At 39.4% G+C, this 19,468-nt stretch overlaps 1 protein-coding gene across 2 annotated transcripts in view; it reads right to left on the bottom strand.

The window, feature by feature from the left end:
- Positions 1 to 14,424, bottom strand: part of LOC123759101 (mucin-22) — a 64,391-nt gene extending 49,967 nt beyond the window's left edge. The window contains exons 1-3 of one of the 2 annotated variants that reach the window (XM_045743958.2): positions 14,300 to 14,424; positions 13,302 to 13,749; positions 5,574 to 5,744 (exon numbers count right to left, since the gene is read on the bottom strand). In XM_045743958.2, coding sequence (XP_045599914.2) covers positions 5,574 to 5,744; positions 13,302 to 13,374 — 244 coding nt within the window. In that variant the 5' untranslated portion in view covers positions 13,375 to 13,749; positions 14,300 to 14,424. Of the gene's footprint in view, positions 1 to 5,573; positions 5,745 to 13,301 lie in introns of both variants that reach the window. The other variant, XM_045743957.2, reaches the window with a different exon arrangement.
- Between the last annotated feature and the right edge of the window lie 5,044 nt (positions 14,425 to 19,468).

Raw genomic sequence — 19,468 nt, 5'->3', positions numbered from 1 at the left:
CTATCCCTCCCCCTCTCGTAAACTATATTATTAACGTTAGAAAATCGTAAATATAGCTCTAAAACCTAAAGGAATGACTCTTTTAATACATAAATTGAAATGGAGGAACTATGAATAAAAAATCATTAAATTTGAAAAATTAAACGAACGACAGCTTATATATTACAAAATCCTAAGCATGAAATATAGTCACTAAACTGAAATACAAAAAAGGAAGGATTTAATCCAATGAAATAAATATCAGAGCATGAAACCGAAAACTTTATTGAATAGTATTTTAATTATTGAGAAAGGGAGTGCGTTGAGTTGACAGTGTGAGGCTATTTGGATTCCTGACGTGTTTTGTACGCGTTGACGACGGTTCGATCCGCCACTGACACCCCTTATACGATGCTGTTTTCTGATTATTCTGATTGATGCCGATAATTCGATTTTGTATTTGTAATTATTAATTCATAAAAATATGAACATAGTGAAAATTGATATGCAGGCTGTGCCCGGGTCTGTCTCCCCCCCCCCCTCGCCTTGTATCCTCCCTCTCTTCCCTTCTTAGCCTTTCTTCCCCCACGTCTAACACTTGGGCTGGACGGTAGAGTGACGGTCTCGCTTCATGCAGGTCGGCGTTCAATCCCCGACCGTCTACGTGGTTGAGCTCCATTCCTTTCCCCCCGTCCCATCCCAAATCCTTATCCTGACCCTTTCCAAGTGTTATATGGTCGTAATAGCTTGGCGCTTTTCCCTGAAAATTCCCTTCCCCTTCCCTCACCTTCCATCTCTTCCATTCCTTCCTCTCTCTTCCCTTTTTCTTGACCCATCCTTCTTCTCCTCCTCCTCCTTCCTTCATTTTTCTCCTTCCTTTTCTTCCCCCAACTTTCCCCCTCCTTTTCCGCCGATCTCCTTCTCGCCTCCCTCCTACAAAATCACTAATCTTAACGCTATTATTGCGAGATTTTTGTGGAAGTGACGTTGGCACAAAGTTATCTGAAACTCTTTTCTTTGGCACCAATCCCGACTCTCCAATGTTAGGCCCGTACCCAACAGCAATTACTGGTAAAAAAGTTGGTGCTAGCCTTCAGTGTTTCTCCTCTACCCTCAAATTGACATTATAATTGATATTGATTTATCTATACACATTTATAATACAGCATTTACAAAATTAAGTAAATAATTAAAGACAATAATTAAAAAAATAATTAAAGGTGAGCTAAAAACATACGTGACTTAAAACAAGTTGTTCTTATAGCTTCTTTTAGCTGTTTTAAAATAGTCTTATGTTCATGGCTGGGCTGAGTAGGTCTCAGTCCAGGAACAGCTGAAGTATTTAACATGCGCGTCTTCCCTATAGAAGTTGAAACTAGTAGTTCGATAAGCAACTGGTCTCTTCCAATTTATCTACTAACGACTTCAAAAACTAGTCCGTTCTCAATGACCTAGAAAACTCTTAGGAGTTCAGCAATTTATTCGCAGATTTGTTCTAGTCGTCATATCAAGGCAGTAAAAGTTATGTGTTCTGCGGTGTTCTCCGCCCCTACCTTCGTATCTTTAAATTTCAAACGACTGAACACATACCGGGATCGTCTCTGATTAAAAAAAATAATCCGATCGATATTATTAGTATTAAATATTATCTTGGGAAAACTTATGGGTACTCAAAAGCAATTTGATCAACTTGTTTTATGATATAAAAGTTTATTGTTAAAGTAGTTCACTTTTGGCTATAAGACTGAAGGAAACTGCGGAAGACCTGATCCATACGAGGCAGCTTATGTTTCAAACATGTTTCCTCTTTGCCTTTTTGGGAGAATGTAAATGGGCTCTCTTAATGTCACTTAATAAAGCAGTTTAACACTGTCCCTTTTAACAATTCCATGAGGTAGGAAGACTGTTATTAATTATTATTATTAATTATTATTCCCACAATGAAATCACATTAACATGAAGAATCTTCCCTCGGGATGGCTTCGTGCTCGACTGATAATTGGGGGTCACGGGTTCGATTCCCAGGCGAGGCAGAAATGGTTGGCAACCTTTCCTTTCACATAATTCCTCAGTTCACCTTGCAGTAAATACGCTCCCAGGAGTTAGTCAGCTCTTGTTAGGTTTCATCCTGGGGAGGGTTCGTAGTTCCACCCTGGGGGGGGACCTCGATTCAAAACGTAAAGTATATACACAGGCTTCCTGTCCCCGACGAAACGAATTATTATATAAAAAATAATAAAGAAACGAGAGAAAGTGAGAAGGAAATCATGAAATTCAAGCTATTGAAAGAACAAATGCAATTGCAGAAAGCTTAATTGCAGCTAAACAAAGCTGAAAAGGTAAGAGAAAACTGAACGCAAAAGGGAAAAAGAGACGAAAAGGAACAAAATACTCAGAAGGAAAAAGCACAAGACAGATCCCGCTTCTTAGGAAGATTTGGAGCATTTAACTGTGTACCAAGAGGCACCGGCGTTTGCAACATCAAGCCTGGACTAAGGTTTGCAACCACCAAGCCTAAGCCTAAGGTAGTGACTTTATGAGGGTCATCGACTCTCAAACATTCACTATACCAGTTAAAATAGATTTAACAAATTATTAATGTAAATTACTTTTTGGATCTAGTAAACACAAATAAATAATGAAAGTCAAAATAATGAAAACAAAGAGATATAAAGGTGTGAACTAAGAGAAATGGAAGCAAAATAGAGTATGAACGAGAGGCAAGGAAAGTGAGGGGGAGAGAGAGGAAGAGGTTATACAGAGGAAATGAAAGGAAATGGAATGGAAGAAATAGAGTTATCTAGTGGTAGGTGGGTAATGGTAAAATTCTAGAATCTATACAAAAATGGTCAGAACTCACGGCTGTTGAAGTTTGGTTTGGTCAATCCGAGTGAAGTTCTGTCAGTTTATCTTGGTTGTGTCTCTCTCTTTGTCTTGTATCTACATCTGTCTGTCTGTCTGTCTTCCATATTCATCTCCCTCACTTATCGGAGTGTTTCTTGTTTTGTTTGGCTTGATCTATGTCTCTCAGTCTTCCTTGTTCAGTAGTCTGTCTTGCCTAATTGTCTGTGTATTGTCTAATTGACTTGTCTTATATATCTGTCACCTTGTCAACTGTGTCAAAGCCGCCCTTGTGGCCGTAAGCCCTAAGGACAACGACATTACTTAGAATTAGGGGTTCGAGACCAACCTTGTTATGTAATCATTAACAACTCTGACAAGTGCAGCTAATATCACTCATAAAAAATACTATCATCCCAAACTTAATTAACTTGGCGAGCGATATGAGCAAAGTTTGGGCGTATCATCCTCAAGAAATTTATTGTGGCATAGTAAAAGTTGTGTTATTTGTGTTCAGTCATCAGTCTGGGACTCCCTTCATTAACAGTGTTCTCTAGTACAATACTTAGGATATATATATATATATATATATATATATATATATATATATATATATATATATATATATATATATATATATATATGTATATATATATATGTAAACATCTCAGGGTGTATATACACACCTGAGAGTTTACATTTGATTTAGAATACGTTCAGGACTCAAGCATATTTACTGGTTAGTCAATAAATGTGCTGTGGTGGCATTAGTGTATTACATTTTGCAAGTATACACACTTGAGAAAATACTCTACCCAGGACAAAAGTATACTTGCTGTTTGAACAATATGCTATCTTGGTGGGCTCGGCAACTCTCCCAAGGCTGATAGGTCAGCACCAGACCAAGAATTGCAAGCGAGTTACAGAATACATAATATAATCGCACACCATTTTCAATCTCTCTGAACAATTTTCTGTATTATGTTGGTTTTTTGGTTTATTTATTCCTTCAGAATTAGTCAGCTGTCCCAGGAAGGTACTTTACGAGTGTGAGATAAACCGGTTCTTATAGATAATTTATTAATTCGCTCTATTGTGTTTTTGATCACTTTCCTAATAAGTTCACAAATGAACAGAAAAATAATTACAGTTAACCTCTCTCTCTCTCTCTCTCTCTCTCTCTCTCTCTCTCTCTCTCTCTCTCTCTCTCTCTCTTTCTCTCTCTCTCTCTCTCTCTCTCTCTCTCTCTCTCTCTCTCTCTCTCTCTCTCTTTCTCTCTTTCTCTCTTCTCTCTCTCTCTCTCTTCCATATAAAAACACGAGTCTTCGAGGAAGCTAATATAATTTTCTTTCATTCCTTTCGTATCCTCACCGAGGGAATAATCTACTTAGAACAACTTGGAGCGATAAAAGAGAGGGCGAGAGACAGGGGGTTCCAGTGAAGCCAGCGTGCGGAAAGCGCTGTGTGGCAACAGTAATAAGGAACAGGATAAGTTATGATGAGGAGAAGACTATAGTTGTCTGGTGGTGAGGCCAAGATTGGTTAGGAGGGACATGGTATACATGGTTTTATATTTTTACATTTTTATATATTTAAATTTTTATCTTGCATCGCTTATCCCTGATATTTACGTCAACGAAGACGAAATGATGATATTTTAGTAATCTCTTCCTCTCTCTCTCTCTCTTTCTCTCTCTCAAAATATTTAATAGTATGAAGAAATTAAAGTTTATAAAATCTCTATGGAAAACACATCCCCGTTTTCAGTCTTCAAGAAAAATCTTAGGGGGTCTTTAAAGATGCTGCTACTCTTGAAAGGGTGGATGGACCCGACTACGACTGACCTATGACAGTCACATACCTTCCCTGTGTCATTTTGTAAAACACATGGGGAAAGATGGATAGGGACTAAGACATGGATAAGAGAGACGTATTGTTTCTGGGCTTCTGAATAAATTTTATGATGGGAGAAGTTTTATGATAATATCTAAGCAAAAAGATCACGACACGCCATCTCTGCTGTAAGACCTAAAGCAAGAGTTCATAGCGAGCGAGAACGCCAAAGTCAGAATCCCTTGAAGATCCGGTGGCATTCGCGAACGTCGATCAGCCTTCCCAGGGACTTAATTCTCTTTCTGCAGGAATTGGATCCTTCTTGGCGTTCCTCCAATCCTATCTCGATTCTCTCTAGCGAGGTTTCCGCGCAGCGCCTTCGTTTCACCAATTACCCTCTCTTTCTCTCTCTCTCTCTCTTTTATTTTTTTTAACTGAGACTAGGGTTCATAGGGTCTGTCAAATAACATACCTAATGAAACTGTAAGCAAGAGCTGTTATCCTACCTCACCTCATCTGAAGCCTGCTCCTAGAAACTAATTTATATCAAGATAATGTACTTTGAAACTATCACATAGGGGAACTCTCTCTCTCTCTCTCTCTCTCTCTCTCTCTCTCTCTCTCTCTCTCTCTCTCTCTCTCTCTCTCTCTCTCTAACCTAGGAGACCAGGTAGCTAAGTTTCTCCCTCTCCTCTCTGGGAGACGAAGGTAACTGTACATAATTTTAACTGTAACTCTCAAATAGAACATGGCAGCATACTCCTTCTTGGCCACCAAATCACAAATCTATCATGGCCTTCAACTCCATCATCTAATCAAGAATTTTCGAGTTGTTACTCGACTATTACTAGTTGTTCTAATAATAACAGTAGCAGAATATTAGTGACTTGAAATATCTGAACTTGGTAAAATGGACTTACTTATGCATTTTGGGATCTTGCCATTCCACTCATTCCTGACGCAGGCGGCGAAGCGGTCCCCCTCGAACCTGGTGAAGCCCTTCTTGCACTTGAACTTGGCCACTCGACCCTGGGACCTGAGCTTCACTCGACCGTTCTCCAGGTCGATCCAGGGGCAATTCGAATTGCCCTCTAAGGGTAGAGAAAGAGGAAATGAGTGTTTGGAGAGAGTAAAATGACATGGGGGGGGGGTTAGAGAGAAAAAGAATGAGATAGAAAGTGAGAGAGGGAGAAGGAGAGAAGGGGAGAGAGGGAGAAGGAGAAAGGTACAAGGATGGAACTATCAGGATAAGGCGCCAAGCTATTAGGATTAGATTTAGCACTTGGAAGGGATAAGGATTAGGGATGGGACGGGGAAAGACATGGTGTCCAACCACTTGAATGGTCGTGGATTGAACGCCGACCTGCATGAAGCGAGACCGTCGCTGTACCGTCCAGCCAAAGTGGTTGAGCAGAGAGAGAGTGGAAGAGAGAGAGAGAGAGAGAGAGAGAGAGAGAGAGAGAGAGAGAGAGAGAGAGAGAGAGAGAGAGAGAGAGAGAGAGACAAAGAGGGAAATCAAGAGAGTGAGGGAGGGATATAGAGGGGTGAGAGAGAGCGAGAGGGACAGAAAGGCAGAAGCAATCTTTACATGCATATATAAATATGTTTTAAATATGGCATACGCACACTTACGTATTAATATACAACTTTGATTACAAATATACTAATAGAACAAATATCACCTATATACTCACCCAGCCTACACATCTGAGAAAAGTAACAAACACACGACATAGTTCAGATGAGGAGTCACAATAACCTTGCTGAAAAATGTTGACCAAACCACACACTAGAAAGTGAAGGGACGACGACGTTTCGGTCCGTCCTGGACCATTCTCAAGTCGATTGTGAGAATGGTCGACTTAAAAATGGTCCAGGACGGACCGAAGCGTCGTCGTCCCTTCACTTCCTAGTGTGTAGTTTGTTCAACACACGACATAGTGGTCCAGAACGACCTGACAGGGGGACAAGGACGACCTGACAGTGATCCAGGATGGACCGAAACGTCGTCCCTTCCTCCATCTACAGATATGCCAGTGAGGATGCTCTCCAAGAGCATGTTAATGTGCCGTTGGAAACCCCAGCCACGTTGCTATGACTTACTGTGTAAATACTACATAAACTCACCCTGCATTTGTATGACCTGTTTACACTCAGCCAGCACACGAACGCCACATTGCTGTGTCATAAATATCTCTCCAGCTTCACCTCCTGAGCTGAGCTGATTCACAAGCTTCCTAAATACGACCTGACTCCCTGCCCTGAGCCTCCCCCTGCGCTTATCTCCTGCTCTGACTTGCGACTCTGACATGCCACGATATCCTGCTCTAACCTCCCACCCTGATATCCTGCCATAACCTGCTCTGGTCAATCCTAATATTTTGCACTGACTTACTACCCTGATATTCTGCCCTAACCTGTTCTGACCTACTACCCTGATATCCTGCCCTGACCTGTTCTGACCTACTACCCTGATATCCTGCCCTAACCTGTTCTGACCTACTACCCTGATATCCTGCCCTGACCTACCCAAATATCCTAACCGGACCTTTTGCCCTGACCTCGACAAGAGCTAAAACAATTACAGACAAACAAACCAACAGGCACAATTAGGGCACTAAGAACCCAAGAAACAAGAACAGCCACAAAACTTAAAGCAACATCGAACAAAAACAAGAAAACTAAACAAACAAACTAGCCTGACAAAGTGTAAACAACAGTAATAGGACCAACCAGAGTAATAAAAAAAATAAATCAATAAAATACATCGTAACAGAAAAAAAAATTATTTTGTTTTTTCTATAGCAAGTCTGTTTCCCTTTTAGTTCGTTGTGTCAACAGCCCAACAAGAGTCTGGGAGGGAGACAGTTGTAATGAAAGAGAATAGGTAAGGGGGGCAATAACTGGGACCTGGATAGGTAAGAGGAGAGATGGAATAGGGGGTCAGGGGGAGAGGGGCTAGGGGAAATGAAGGGGTAACGGCAAGGGGAGAGAAGGGAAAGAGGAGAACAAGATAGGTAAGAGATGGGGGATCAGAATATTAAAGAAGAGGCACCGGAAAGAGAAAATAGGGGGTACGTGTAGAAGAGAAAAGAAGGAATGGGATAGAAGAGAGGGAAGGGAAATGGAAGAGCATTATAATTTTACATTATAATGTACATTGTACATTATAATGTACATTGTACATTATAATTTTGTGTATTGGTAGGCCTAGGATAGGTTATGTCAGATGTCTTGGTTCTGTTGACAAATACTACTTTTTACAGAACGTTTGAAAAGAATTTACAATAGAAATGTGCGATTCGAACACAAGAAGAGAGCACAGAACTGTTCAAGATGAGATCGGACGTATTCACACACACACGCACACACGCACAGGCTAAGAGGAATGAGTTACGAGGAAATATTACTGGAACTGAACCTCACGACACAGGAAGACAGAAGAGATGGGGGAAGACATGATCACTTCCTATAAAATTCTCCGAGGAATTGACAGGGCAGATAAACCTAAACTGTTTAACATGGTACGCGAGCAAGAGGTCACAGGTGGAAACTGAATCGATTGTTCCTTATGTCTGTTCCTGCTCTTCATTCTCTCCCCCCCCCTCTCTTACAGTTACAGTTTTTTCCTCATCCACCTCCTTTATTTCCTCTTTCAATATTTTAATTCTCGTAATCCTTACTCCTCTTCTCCCATTTCTTATATTCCTCTTTTATCTTATCCTTCCTCAATTTCCTCTTCTTGAGAGAGAGAGAGAGAGAGAGAGAGAGAGAGAGAGAGAGAGAGAGAGAGAGAGAGAGAGAGAGAGAGAGAGAGAGAGAGAGAGAGATTATCTGACGTCAAACACCTGTCATTATTGCCACCCCATTATGTCAGTTCCCAAATACCCGCTAAACCTATGTTATTTTTTCTTATTTGGACATCTTATTACCCCGGGTCGTGAGGGGGAAAGAGGAGAGGCAAGGACAGTGAGAGGGTCATCAATAATGAAAGTGGCATGGATAGTATTAGGAGCATAGATAGTCGGAGGGACGGGCATGAATAATAAGGGAAAGATAGGAAGGATAGGTAGTCGAGCCACACCCTTCAGGATGACCAAGCGTTGAGAAAAGTTACCAATATTCACCAAAATGTTTATGTTCAAAAGTTACAGATAAATAGAACGAAAATCTGTTGCATTGACAAAAGCCCGTTGTCTGTAAACAAGGCTGCGAGATATTTATTTTAAGAACAAGTTCACAGACAGATATGAAGTCTACATATTACACGCAAAAAGGGGTTGAGAGATATTTAGTGTCTCATCAGAATAGCGTTGCAAGGACTTGCATCTGATGACTGTATAGCACCATTTAGGAAACCTAACGTACCGTGACCTGACCTGACGCAACCCTTCCAAACCTGACCTGACGCAACCCTTCCAAACCTGACCTGACCCAACCCTTCCAAACCTGACCTGACCTGATGATTCTGTAGCCACCAGGGCTGTGGAGGGCCCAGAACTCTGAAATTTTCACTTGACATGCAATATGTATTTCAGGAAGATAGATCATTCACACATGCTTCTATTCCTTGAGAGAATTTATTAACTATAGAGGAAGAAAGAAAGTAGAACCCCGAGTGTCTACTTTCCAACATGAAAAATAAGCAGCATTTCTCAAGAGTGTTAGCAAGGTCTTAAAACCAGTTTGTGAACTGTCTACATCCTTAAAAGATGGAAGAAGAGAAAAAGCACTTTGATAAGAGTTATTAAATACTAGTGTTTAAGATTTTTGAGACAACAGGAGCCCCTATATAAGTCAAGTTACAACAGACGACCACATAATGGAACAAAAATCTCGACCTCACAAAGGATACGTCTGTCACAGCCTTCGATAATACTGGAGAGTTTGATAGGGTCTGACACAGAGTTCCGGTGCATAACCTTTGGCCACTTGGGGCATTTCTTGGTGCATTTGAAGAGAGTCGTAGGAGGTAGACTTCCAAGACTACAAGTCAGAGTATGTGGAAGCCACGTGTAAACACCTGGTCAGGCTTCAGCGTAAGCAACCCTCAGGAACCCTACAGGACTCACCTGAATCCCAAGTACCATTTACCATGTCGTTGGGTAGCTAGGACGGCTAAAGCGTTTGCTTAGAAGTTCTCAGAGCATGGGTTCGAATCCTACTCATAACTCATACTTATTTTCTCAATAATAACAAATAATAATAATAATAATAATAATAATAATAATAATAATAGTGTCCCGCTTATCTCTGACAAGGGCGGAGCAAAGGGACTATTGTGGTGGGTATTACTGCTAGAGTTTTCGAAAACTAGTTTCATATCTATATAAAGTTTTCTAATTACGTGCCCCCCTCTCTCTCTGTCTCCTCCTGAGAGACGCCTGCTTCATGCCTCAATACTTTCCTCCCTTGGCTTCGCTATCTTCTCCCCTGTGTTTTGAGTGCTATCTTCTCCCTTGAGTCTTAACTGCTATATTCTTCCCTGTGCCTTGATTGCTATCTTCTCCCCCGTGTCTTGAAGGCTATCTCTTAGTTTCACGCCTCGGCGTTGCGCTTCTGTTTTTTTGGCCTCTGTGATTTTGTTCTCAGGTCTCAGTCATATCGCTGTTGTGATGAATTAGGGTTATTAGGCTTACTGGATGCTCCTCTTCGTCTCTTTCTCTGCCTTGTGTTTCTTCTCCTCCTCCTCTTCTTCCTTCTCCTTTCTCTCTCCCCTTCGTTTGTTCCTGTTCCCAGTCTCCCACTCAGTAAATCACCTGATCTGCCATTCGAGAACTCACCCAACCTCCCACTCAAGGGCTCACCTGACCTCCCACTCAAGGTCTCACCTCACCTCTCACCCAAGGTCTCACCTCACCTCCCACTCAAGGTCTCACCTCACCTCTCACCCAAGGGCTCACCTCACCTCTCACTCAAGGGCTCACCTGGCCTGCCCTAAATCCAAGCACGACCCAGTCCTAATTCCGGCAGTTGATCCTCAGTTTGGCGAAGTTCGGGTCAGACGTGCTTGGGGAAGTAATCGCGCCTGTTCCTTCCGTAACCTAAGATGAATCGGCCTCCTTTAGTGGCGGGAGGAAGAAGAGGCGGTGAAGAAGTAGAGGGGGGGGGGGAGAAGGAGGAGGAAAAGGTTGAAAGGGAGAAGTAGGAGAGGACAAAGACCACAAAGTCCTGGAAGCAATAGACAACATTCCACCAAACACCAACTACTGGAGACAATAGACTGGTGTCAAATACTTCCACCGTCAGGCTAACTCCAGCCATTACAAGTGCTGTCGATTCCGTCATACGAGTAAAAAATAACTCAATGTTTAGCAGAAAAGAAGTCATCTTTATTCCTTACGAATGAAACAGGCACTTGATTGAAAGGCAGAACATCTGCCTACTCATTACCAGAACCTATTTCTTTCCTCCCATGCTGAATGGTTCCATCAGCGACCGGCCCAGAAAGCTCATTTTCCCTTTTCAAATCATCGAGAATTAAAACCTTAAAGGTGAGGGACAGGATAGCATGTTCTTTATAAAATCCTTCCCCCACTCGCTCAAGTTTGCCTCAGTTCCAGATAATGAAAAAAAAAGAGGGGAAGCCAAACAGTGTACGAGGGGAGATTGAATTATACAGCGGGCGCGCTCATTCTTCCAGTCCAAAGGAACGGGAAAAAGGAGAACGAAAAAGGAAAGTATACAGCAGTTTCTCCAAGGACAACATGACGTCTTAACAAAAGTGCATCGCAGCTTCAAGGACAACAAGAAGTCTGAACAAAATACGGAATTCTTCTTTCTCTATGAATAATAATAATAATATTTAATTTAAGCGAGAGTTCATTCATATATTCATAAATACATTCGATACATAAACAGTTCAGGACATTTGTTGAAGTTAATTTTGCTTATGTATACAGTAAGCTACTTTTATCTTTAGAAAATCTTAAAATTTACTCCAAGTGAAACCGAAAACCCTTTCGATAGATTTTATACTCAAATGAGTTTGTCTTCAAAATCATCATGATTTAACAATCTGTTTTATCCACAGCTGAGCTATGGGAAAAGACTGAAGAAAGTCTTGTCTCTTAGCTGCAGGACAGAGTTATGGAGGACAGACAGACGAGAGCCCGTTCTCTGGACTTAAGGCTGAACTACGAAGAAAGGTTAATGGTACCAGAATATCCGCGGGCAGACGTTGCTTGATCAAACAATAACAAACAATTACTGGAGAAAATAACAATTACTGGAGACAATAACAAACAATTACTTGGAAACAAGCAAGGTCAAAAGGTCTAGAAGGGAACGGAACTATCAGGAGAAAGCACCAAGCCATTACTACTATACAGCACTTGGAAGGGTCAGGATAAGGATTTGAGATTGACAGGGGGGAAGGAATGGTGCCCAACCACTTGGACGGTCGGGCGATTGAACGTCGACCTGCATGAAGCGACCACTGATATGATCAACTGGGAGCCAAGATCCCCCGATGTGAGCCACTGGGAACCAGGAACCACTGATATCAGCCACTGGGAACCAGGAACCACTAATATGAGCCACTGGGACCCAGTAACCACTAATATGAGCCACTTGGAATCAGGAACCACTGATATCAGTCACTGGGAACCAGTAACCACTGACGTGAGCCCCTGTAAGCCAGTAACCACCTACAAAATCCACCGGGAGCCAGTGGGAGCCAGTGGGAGCCAGTGTCCACTGCCATGAGCCACTAGGAGCCAACGACCACTAATATGAACCACTGTAACCCAGTAACGACTCGCTGATAAAACCTGACGTTTTATCGACGAGTAAGCAAGTTGACAGCTTCTGTCGGTGTCTCTCGTCACCAAGAACAAATTATTCCGAAAACAGATAGAGATATTCCCTTAATGCCGAGGATTTGTGTTCAGTAAAAGGTCAGTTCTGCCATCGTATCACCAAATGCATCTGTTCACCTAGTCGTAAATACCAAAACTCTGTTGAATGTTAAAATCCAGCTTGAAAAAATCATTAGGACAAATGAGGGAATCTTTGACAAGATCCTGTCCATGGGGGTTCCTGTCCTCGTCGAGGCCACTAGAGTGTTAGTGGCCCTCTGGTAACTTCAGGTAATTTGACCCTGAGGGGAAGCCTCGATATAAGCCTAACATATATATAAACACTGGCTGCCTGTCCCTCGACACAAGGAATTATTTATAAATATAATATAAACAATTAATTATTGGTTCCAAAAGCCAATTATAACACAATTGTTTCTTAATAAAAATGTGTTAATAATAATATGTATAATTTTATGCTAACTTTACAAGAGATGTATACATCAAGTGGTGTATATATCCCAGTATACACAGAGAGGTTTATGTACTGAGTTTACTCCTAAACTGTGCTCAAGGTTGAAGTATTCCTGCTGGGTGGTCAGTAAGCTGTGGTGGTGGCCTTAATAACCCTTCAGAGGTTGATGGGGCCTTAAGCCCAACACCAAACTTTTTGCACTTCGGCCTTTAAAACTTTAAAGTAAACTAGTAATGTATAAACACATATTGATGAGAAGCAAAACTAATAATAATATTATTTATTACAATAATTTAGTAAAAATAATAACAATAAATATAGCAAAAATATGTAATTTGTGATGAGTTAATTTTAAGCTGCGGTCTAACACTTACGTCTAGCCAACGACTCCTGGAGGAAAATCGCCCCTAAGGCGACCAGCAATAAGAGCCAGTATATGTTGTCCATACTGCTGGTTAAACCCGTTTGTCTTCACTAATTTGGTCACTCAAGAGACTATCCGAACACTTGTCTTTGTATCCGTGCACGAGGCTTCGTATCCGAACACGAATCTTCGTATTCGAACACGAGTCTTCGTATCCGAACACGAATCTTCGTAGTCCGAACACGAGTCTTCGTATGAGTACACAAATCTTCGTTTTCTGTAATTTATTACAAAAATTTGACTTCTTCGCAAAGTTGTTCTCAGTATATTTCTGTCCGAGTCTTTTTTGGAATTCAATTCACTCAATCTTTTTTTCAGGAATGGTAATAGCCGTTAGAGTTGTACAAAATCGAGGGGACGTTTGTGTCCATTAAAAAAAAGTTAAAATATGCTAATTTCTAAAAAAATAATAATAATAATTAGCACAATATTCTCAATTAACTTTCATAGTACCTCCTGAAAGAATAATCCTTCGTAAATCTTGCTTGTAGCAGATGTTTAATAGTTCGAGTTAACTTTATAAGAACTTGTTAATAATTCGCAATAAGTTACTAGCAACTAATTGCTCATATATCGCTTCAAGTTTGGGGTAACTTGTTCATTACTTCCACTAACTTTATAACAACTTGTTTATAACTCGCAATAAGTTTGAAGCAACTTGTTCATAACTCACACTATATTACAACTTGTTCACAACTACACACTAAGTTTATAGGAACTCGTTCATAACTCACACAAACTTTGTTGCAACTCGTTCATAACTTGAATTAACGTAATAGTAACTTCTCCATAACTCGCACTAAGTTTAATGGAACTTGTTCATAACTGTTCACTAACTTTTGCCACAACTTGTTCATAGCTTACAACAGCTTCCCGCCGACAGTCGAGGCTTCTTTCTATGTTATTTTCCTTTTGTTTGTGTATGAAAGTGGTATAGATTAGGGTTACCAGGTCGTACTGTGATGGTGAGGGGGACTGAGGGACGCCGGGGCAGGCGTATAGAGACTTCACTACTGCTGCCCCCTAGTGGCTAACTGGACAACCACCACCACCAACCACCTCCTCTCAACGGGTACAAGCCAATGCGTCCATTGGACGGTTCGAAAACGGATTTTATAACTCGGCTCTACCCCAGTCTAACCTAACCTAACCGAGCCCAGCCTAAACTAATACATATTAATCTGTATCCTAAGCTGTGTTAGACTCAGTTGAGTTAGGTTAGGCTGGGTTAGAATGGAAAAGATTATGGAGGTTTTTCAATCGTCGTTTCATGTAGATTTAGGGAGTGTTGACTATGCAGCCTCGACTTGACCACCTGAGCGCGAATGAGCCACGATCCGAATCAAAGCTTCGAACATGGTCAAGTGCCTTATACGTCAGATTCTGACTTACAGGGCAAATACCTATAAGTCAAAATGCAGATTTTTTATTTATGTCAGATTCTGACTTAAATACATGTTAAAAACTCAGCATTTAGACTTTATAAGTATTTTAGTTAACCAACAGAGTTTGAACCCAGACAACCCTCCTCACCAACACTGATTCACATTTTCATTAGTGCGAAAACCGTCAATTTTACACTACTTTTAATATTTCATTAGCGCACTAGAATTTTGACGAATGTGAGGACAATTTATACCTCAACCACAACCACGCCATCAATGGGTCGATAATGGGTTGAGAGGCGGGGTCCCAAACGCTGTAAAGGTGGTTGATCTGTTTTCACTACTCATATGCATAAAAAAGCAAACTCATTCTTCGTAAAAATACAAATAAAAAATCAATTACAACAGAGTTTGGGGATTTATAAACAAATTTTTTCAACGCAAGAAAATACTTACAGTTTACGTTCTGTAATTGATTACAGGATAATTTTATAGTACCATAACTGATAATGTAATAATGTAATTGATAATGAAATCAATACTCCTTATATTTAATATAAGGAGGAGTAACTCCTCCTTATATAATTTGGTGGACGACCAAAAATATATATAATATATATATATATATATATATATATATATATATATATATATATATATATATATATATATATATATATATATATATATATATATATATATATATATATATATATATATATATATATATATATATATATATATATATATATATATATATATATAAAATCAAAACATGTTGCAATATATTATCATTCTAGAAAAATATCCTTAACGTGTTGCAATTATTCAATATAATATAATTTACGAGACAGGGCAACAGCCAAGGTCATATTGATAATGCTTGTGGCAGAATCAACTAGTGGAGGGAAGTGGCACTCACATGATGAGTGCAGTGTCCTTATAAGGCCGTGTGGTTACTCGCTGGATGAGTAATACTTGATTCTTGTGGGGGTAATGTGTTCACTCACAGGACGAGGTGTTCACTCACAGGATGAGTCACACTATTCAGTAAACGAGTGCCTCAGGATCAAACTTTATATATACTGTATGGTGTATTTCATTATTGCAATATTTAGATTCGCTTTATGTCTGTTTCACTTTCTCAGCAAAATTATTGGCACGCACAATATTTTAGGGACAGCTCGAAAACCAAATGATCAAGAAATGTGTCAATATATCATCCAAAATTATCTACTACCAGAAACTTTAAACAAATATCCGAAGCTTGCTAACTGAAGGTAGTAAATGTGGGTGATTGTAATCTTTTCAACAAGCTTTGGAATTCACAACACACAAGCTTGAGAATTCACATTCACAGAGAGTAGCAGCTCACTGCTGTGTTTACCTAAGCTTGATAATAAAAAAATACTTTTTTACCGCGAGTACAGGAGGGTGAGGAGGGAATGATAAGACAACCAAATTACGAAACTAGCTCACTGCATATATATGCAAACTCATTAATTGTTTATATAATTAGCTAATCAAAACTGTAATTTCCTTGGCTAAGTGAATGTTGGGTTCTGCATCCTTTTTTTCACTACAACCCAACAGGGTGGGAATGAGGTGCATATTAAATGAACTAAAGTCTTATCTATTAAATATTTTGAGGGGGGTTTTAATACTGATGAAAGCCCCTTGAGTTATTAATGATGATTAATCATTAATATATATGAAGCTGCTGCTTCATATATATATATATATATATATATATATATATATATATATATATATATATATATATCAGACCACGGAGAAAGAAGTGAAACAGGAATTTCCTTAAGTACTTTCGTATTTAATAATACATCTTCAGAAGGATGATTCTGAACCCTTATAATATAAAGGCCAATAAGGTGGCCCTTATTGGTCGTAGTACTTTTTTTGTTGTTATTGACATACTCGGGAATACAAAGCAATGTGCTGCTGCTTCATTCTATATTACAGAGTTTAGATCAAACGCTAGCTATTAGTTCATCTAATATTCCCATCTCACAGGATGGTAAGTTATACATGGAATAAAAAGAGGACATGAAATAAAAGTCTAATCTATACTATCCTACACTAGCACACTCTGGGTAGAGCACAAGAATATCTTCCAATATTCGTGGGTGTATGAAGTAGTTACAGAGCTCAAAATGCCTAAGGCGACCTTAGCACGGTATAAAGTGACTTTACAAGACTGTACCATTTAACCATCAACACCTGCACTTCCACAACCCATTGTATATAAACAAATATATATAAATGATAATCAAAATATATTTTAAATGATAGTAGCGATGGTGTTGGTTAGTAATAGTAGTTAGTAATGATGGTTGAGCTTCGTCCCAAGCCTTTATCTATCCGCCCCTCTCTGTGTCCGGTGCACCCACGTCATTGTCCCCCTCCCTCTCCCTCCATCCCCCCACCTTCCGTCTCTCCCTCTTTCCTATTTACTTTCTTTTTTCCATTTACTCAAATCTATATATTCCACCTTCATTTAATTTATTGTTATTCTCAAACTGTGATCCTGAACTCAAACCTAGATTGTTGTTTTCTTAGTCATTTTTTTCATTCCATCCTTCCGATTATTTTTAGTTTTCTCTCTCACACATTATTATTATTATTTTGTTCTTGTTGCTACATGACGTTTCTCACTCCATTACCCTTAATCCCTTCTTTCTGAATTCATTATTCAGTAACATTCATTCACATGCTTATCACCTTAATGTATAATAAATCTTGTATTTATTTGATTGCTCTCTCTGTCCAACTTCCACCTGTTACCCTGTGTAGAATATAAGCTATAGTCCCTGTCCACTTTCTCAATCTTCCTCATTATCGTTTATGTTGTGATCATATCTCTTCCTGAACTTCGATTTTATATAATGTCATTAGATTGAGCTCCCTTAAACTGTCTATGTAGCTTAACTTACTAATCTTTTGCTCTACATTTGTGGCAAATATCTGGATAGTGTGGATCATCGTGTAACTGGCATGCACTGCTTGCTTAAATTTAAATTTTGCCCTGAGGGGCGAGTTTATTGGGCAACGCCACTCATCTTGTGAGTGGACATACTGCCATAGCAGCATGTACAACACTCCCCAATAGGAAGAAAACCCGCTGGGTTGTTCATCCTGTCACGTAGCACCATTCAAAGTTACAGGATAATCAAAAGGCGTTTAATATCATTAAGGATGCCAATACGAGAACAAAAGCGCATAAAAATTCCTGTAATGTAATTCCAATAAAAAGTTTAGTCAAGAAAAATTTGATTGGTTCCAGTCTTTACAGGCATGGAAAAAAAAATCATTTGCATATTTGAATCAGTTAAATGGTAAATTTGTAGCCCTTAAACCAGAGACTATTTTGAGGAAAATATACAAATTCCAATCAAGCTTACAACCATGACTAAGGAAGCAATGGGAACAGACAGCTCCAAATGCATAGAAACGAATTCATTTTATTGACCAATTAGCTAATCCTATAAATTTTAATTTAAAACATTTCTTCAATTATCTCTCTACTCATTTTACTACCAAAATTTTATTTTCAAACTGAATTCACAATTTTTAACCAATCACTTATACTTATGTTGTATAAAAAGAACAAATATAACTAAGGAATTCATTATATATCTGTATAACTAAGGACCCTTTCAGACTACTGTACATGCATATTTTCCTCACAAGAAATGAGAAACCAGGGGCATGATACAAAATCTTTAACCATTAGAACATGGCCCCACCATGTGTTCTATCACATGATTGTAAACTAATCTATATACTGAATATATTTGCTAATATTTAGATATGCAATACATGTTCAGTATACAGTATTTGTACAGAAATAGAGTACACATCTATGAGAAGATGCTGAAACCATGTGATGGGGATCAAGCATGTATTCTTCAACTCCTCAGGCACAAACACTTGTTCCCGAGGAGTTCAATCCAATCATTTTGTCACATATATATCACATTATTGTGATTTAATTGTTCAGCTTTGAGTACTAATCGGAACTCACTTCGCTTTTCAGTGCAGGAGATATTTCTGAAATAGAGGGAATACAGAGAACACATATGGCAAGCATGGACAAGATGAAGCACCTAAATTACTGGGACCGTCTCAATTCTCTCAAAATGTACAGTACTCTCTGAAAAGGAGATGAGAGAGGTATCAAATAATATATATCGGTAGATGCAAAATACTGGAAGGTTAGGCCCAAAATTTGCACAGTAAAATACAAATACTTGAGTGAAAGATACAGAATAGAACTAGTGAGATGTAGAAATGTCATAGGCACAATCAGAGAGCACTGTATGACCATCAGAGGTCCACGGCAACATTAGTACTCTCGCCAAGCATAAGAATTATTGCCAGACCAGAGACAGACTTTCTCCTTTCTATATGCCTCAGGTAGAATCAGCTGACATTAAGATAGTGCACTGCACTTGGGAATTGCTGCTAGTCATATCCACCATAATTGATAAATCTTTAGAAAAAACTGCCTATCGAGCCTCACCCATGAAACAGAAACCCTCTAGGTGGTGCTCAGCACAGCTGACATTCCAAACTAAGTAATATACCAGAGATAAGGACTTGTTAATTATCCTCATTATGAACTTATTGTGGAGAGTGCACTCCCTTCTTCTCCAAGAGAATTACAGCAGGACCCAAGAGAATATTAACATTAAGACAAGTGCCCTTGCCA

This window comes from Procambarus clarkii, chromosome 15 (assembly GCF_040958095.1).
Source record: "Procambarus clarkii isolate CNS0578487 chromosome 15, FALCON_Pclarkii_2.0, whole genome shotgun sequence".
NCBI classification, from domain to species: Eukaryota; Metazoa; Arthropoda; class Malacostraca; order Decapoda; family Cambaridae; genus Procambarus; species Procambarus clarkii.
This window is presented reverse-complemented; position numbering and strand designations above follow the sequence as displayed.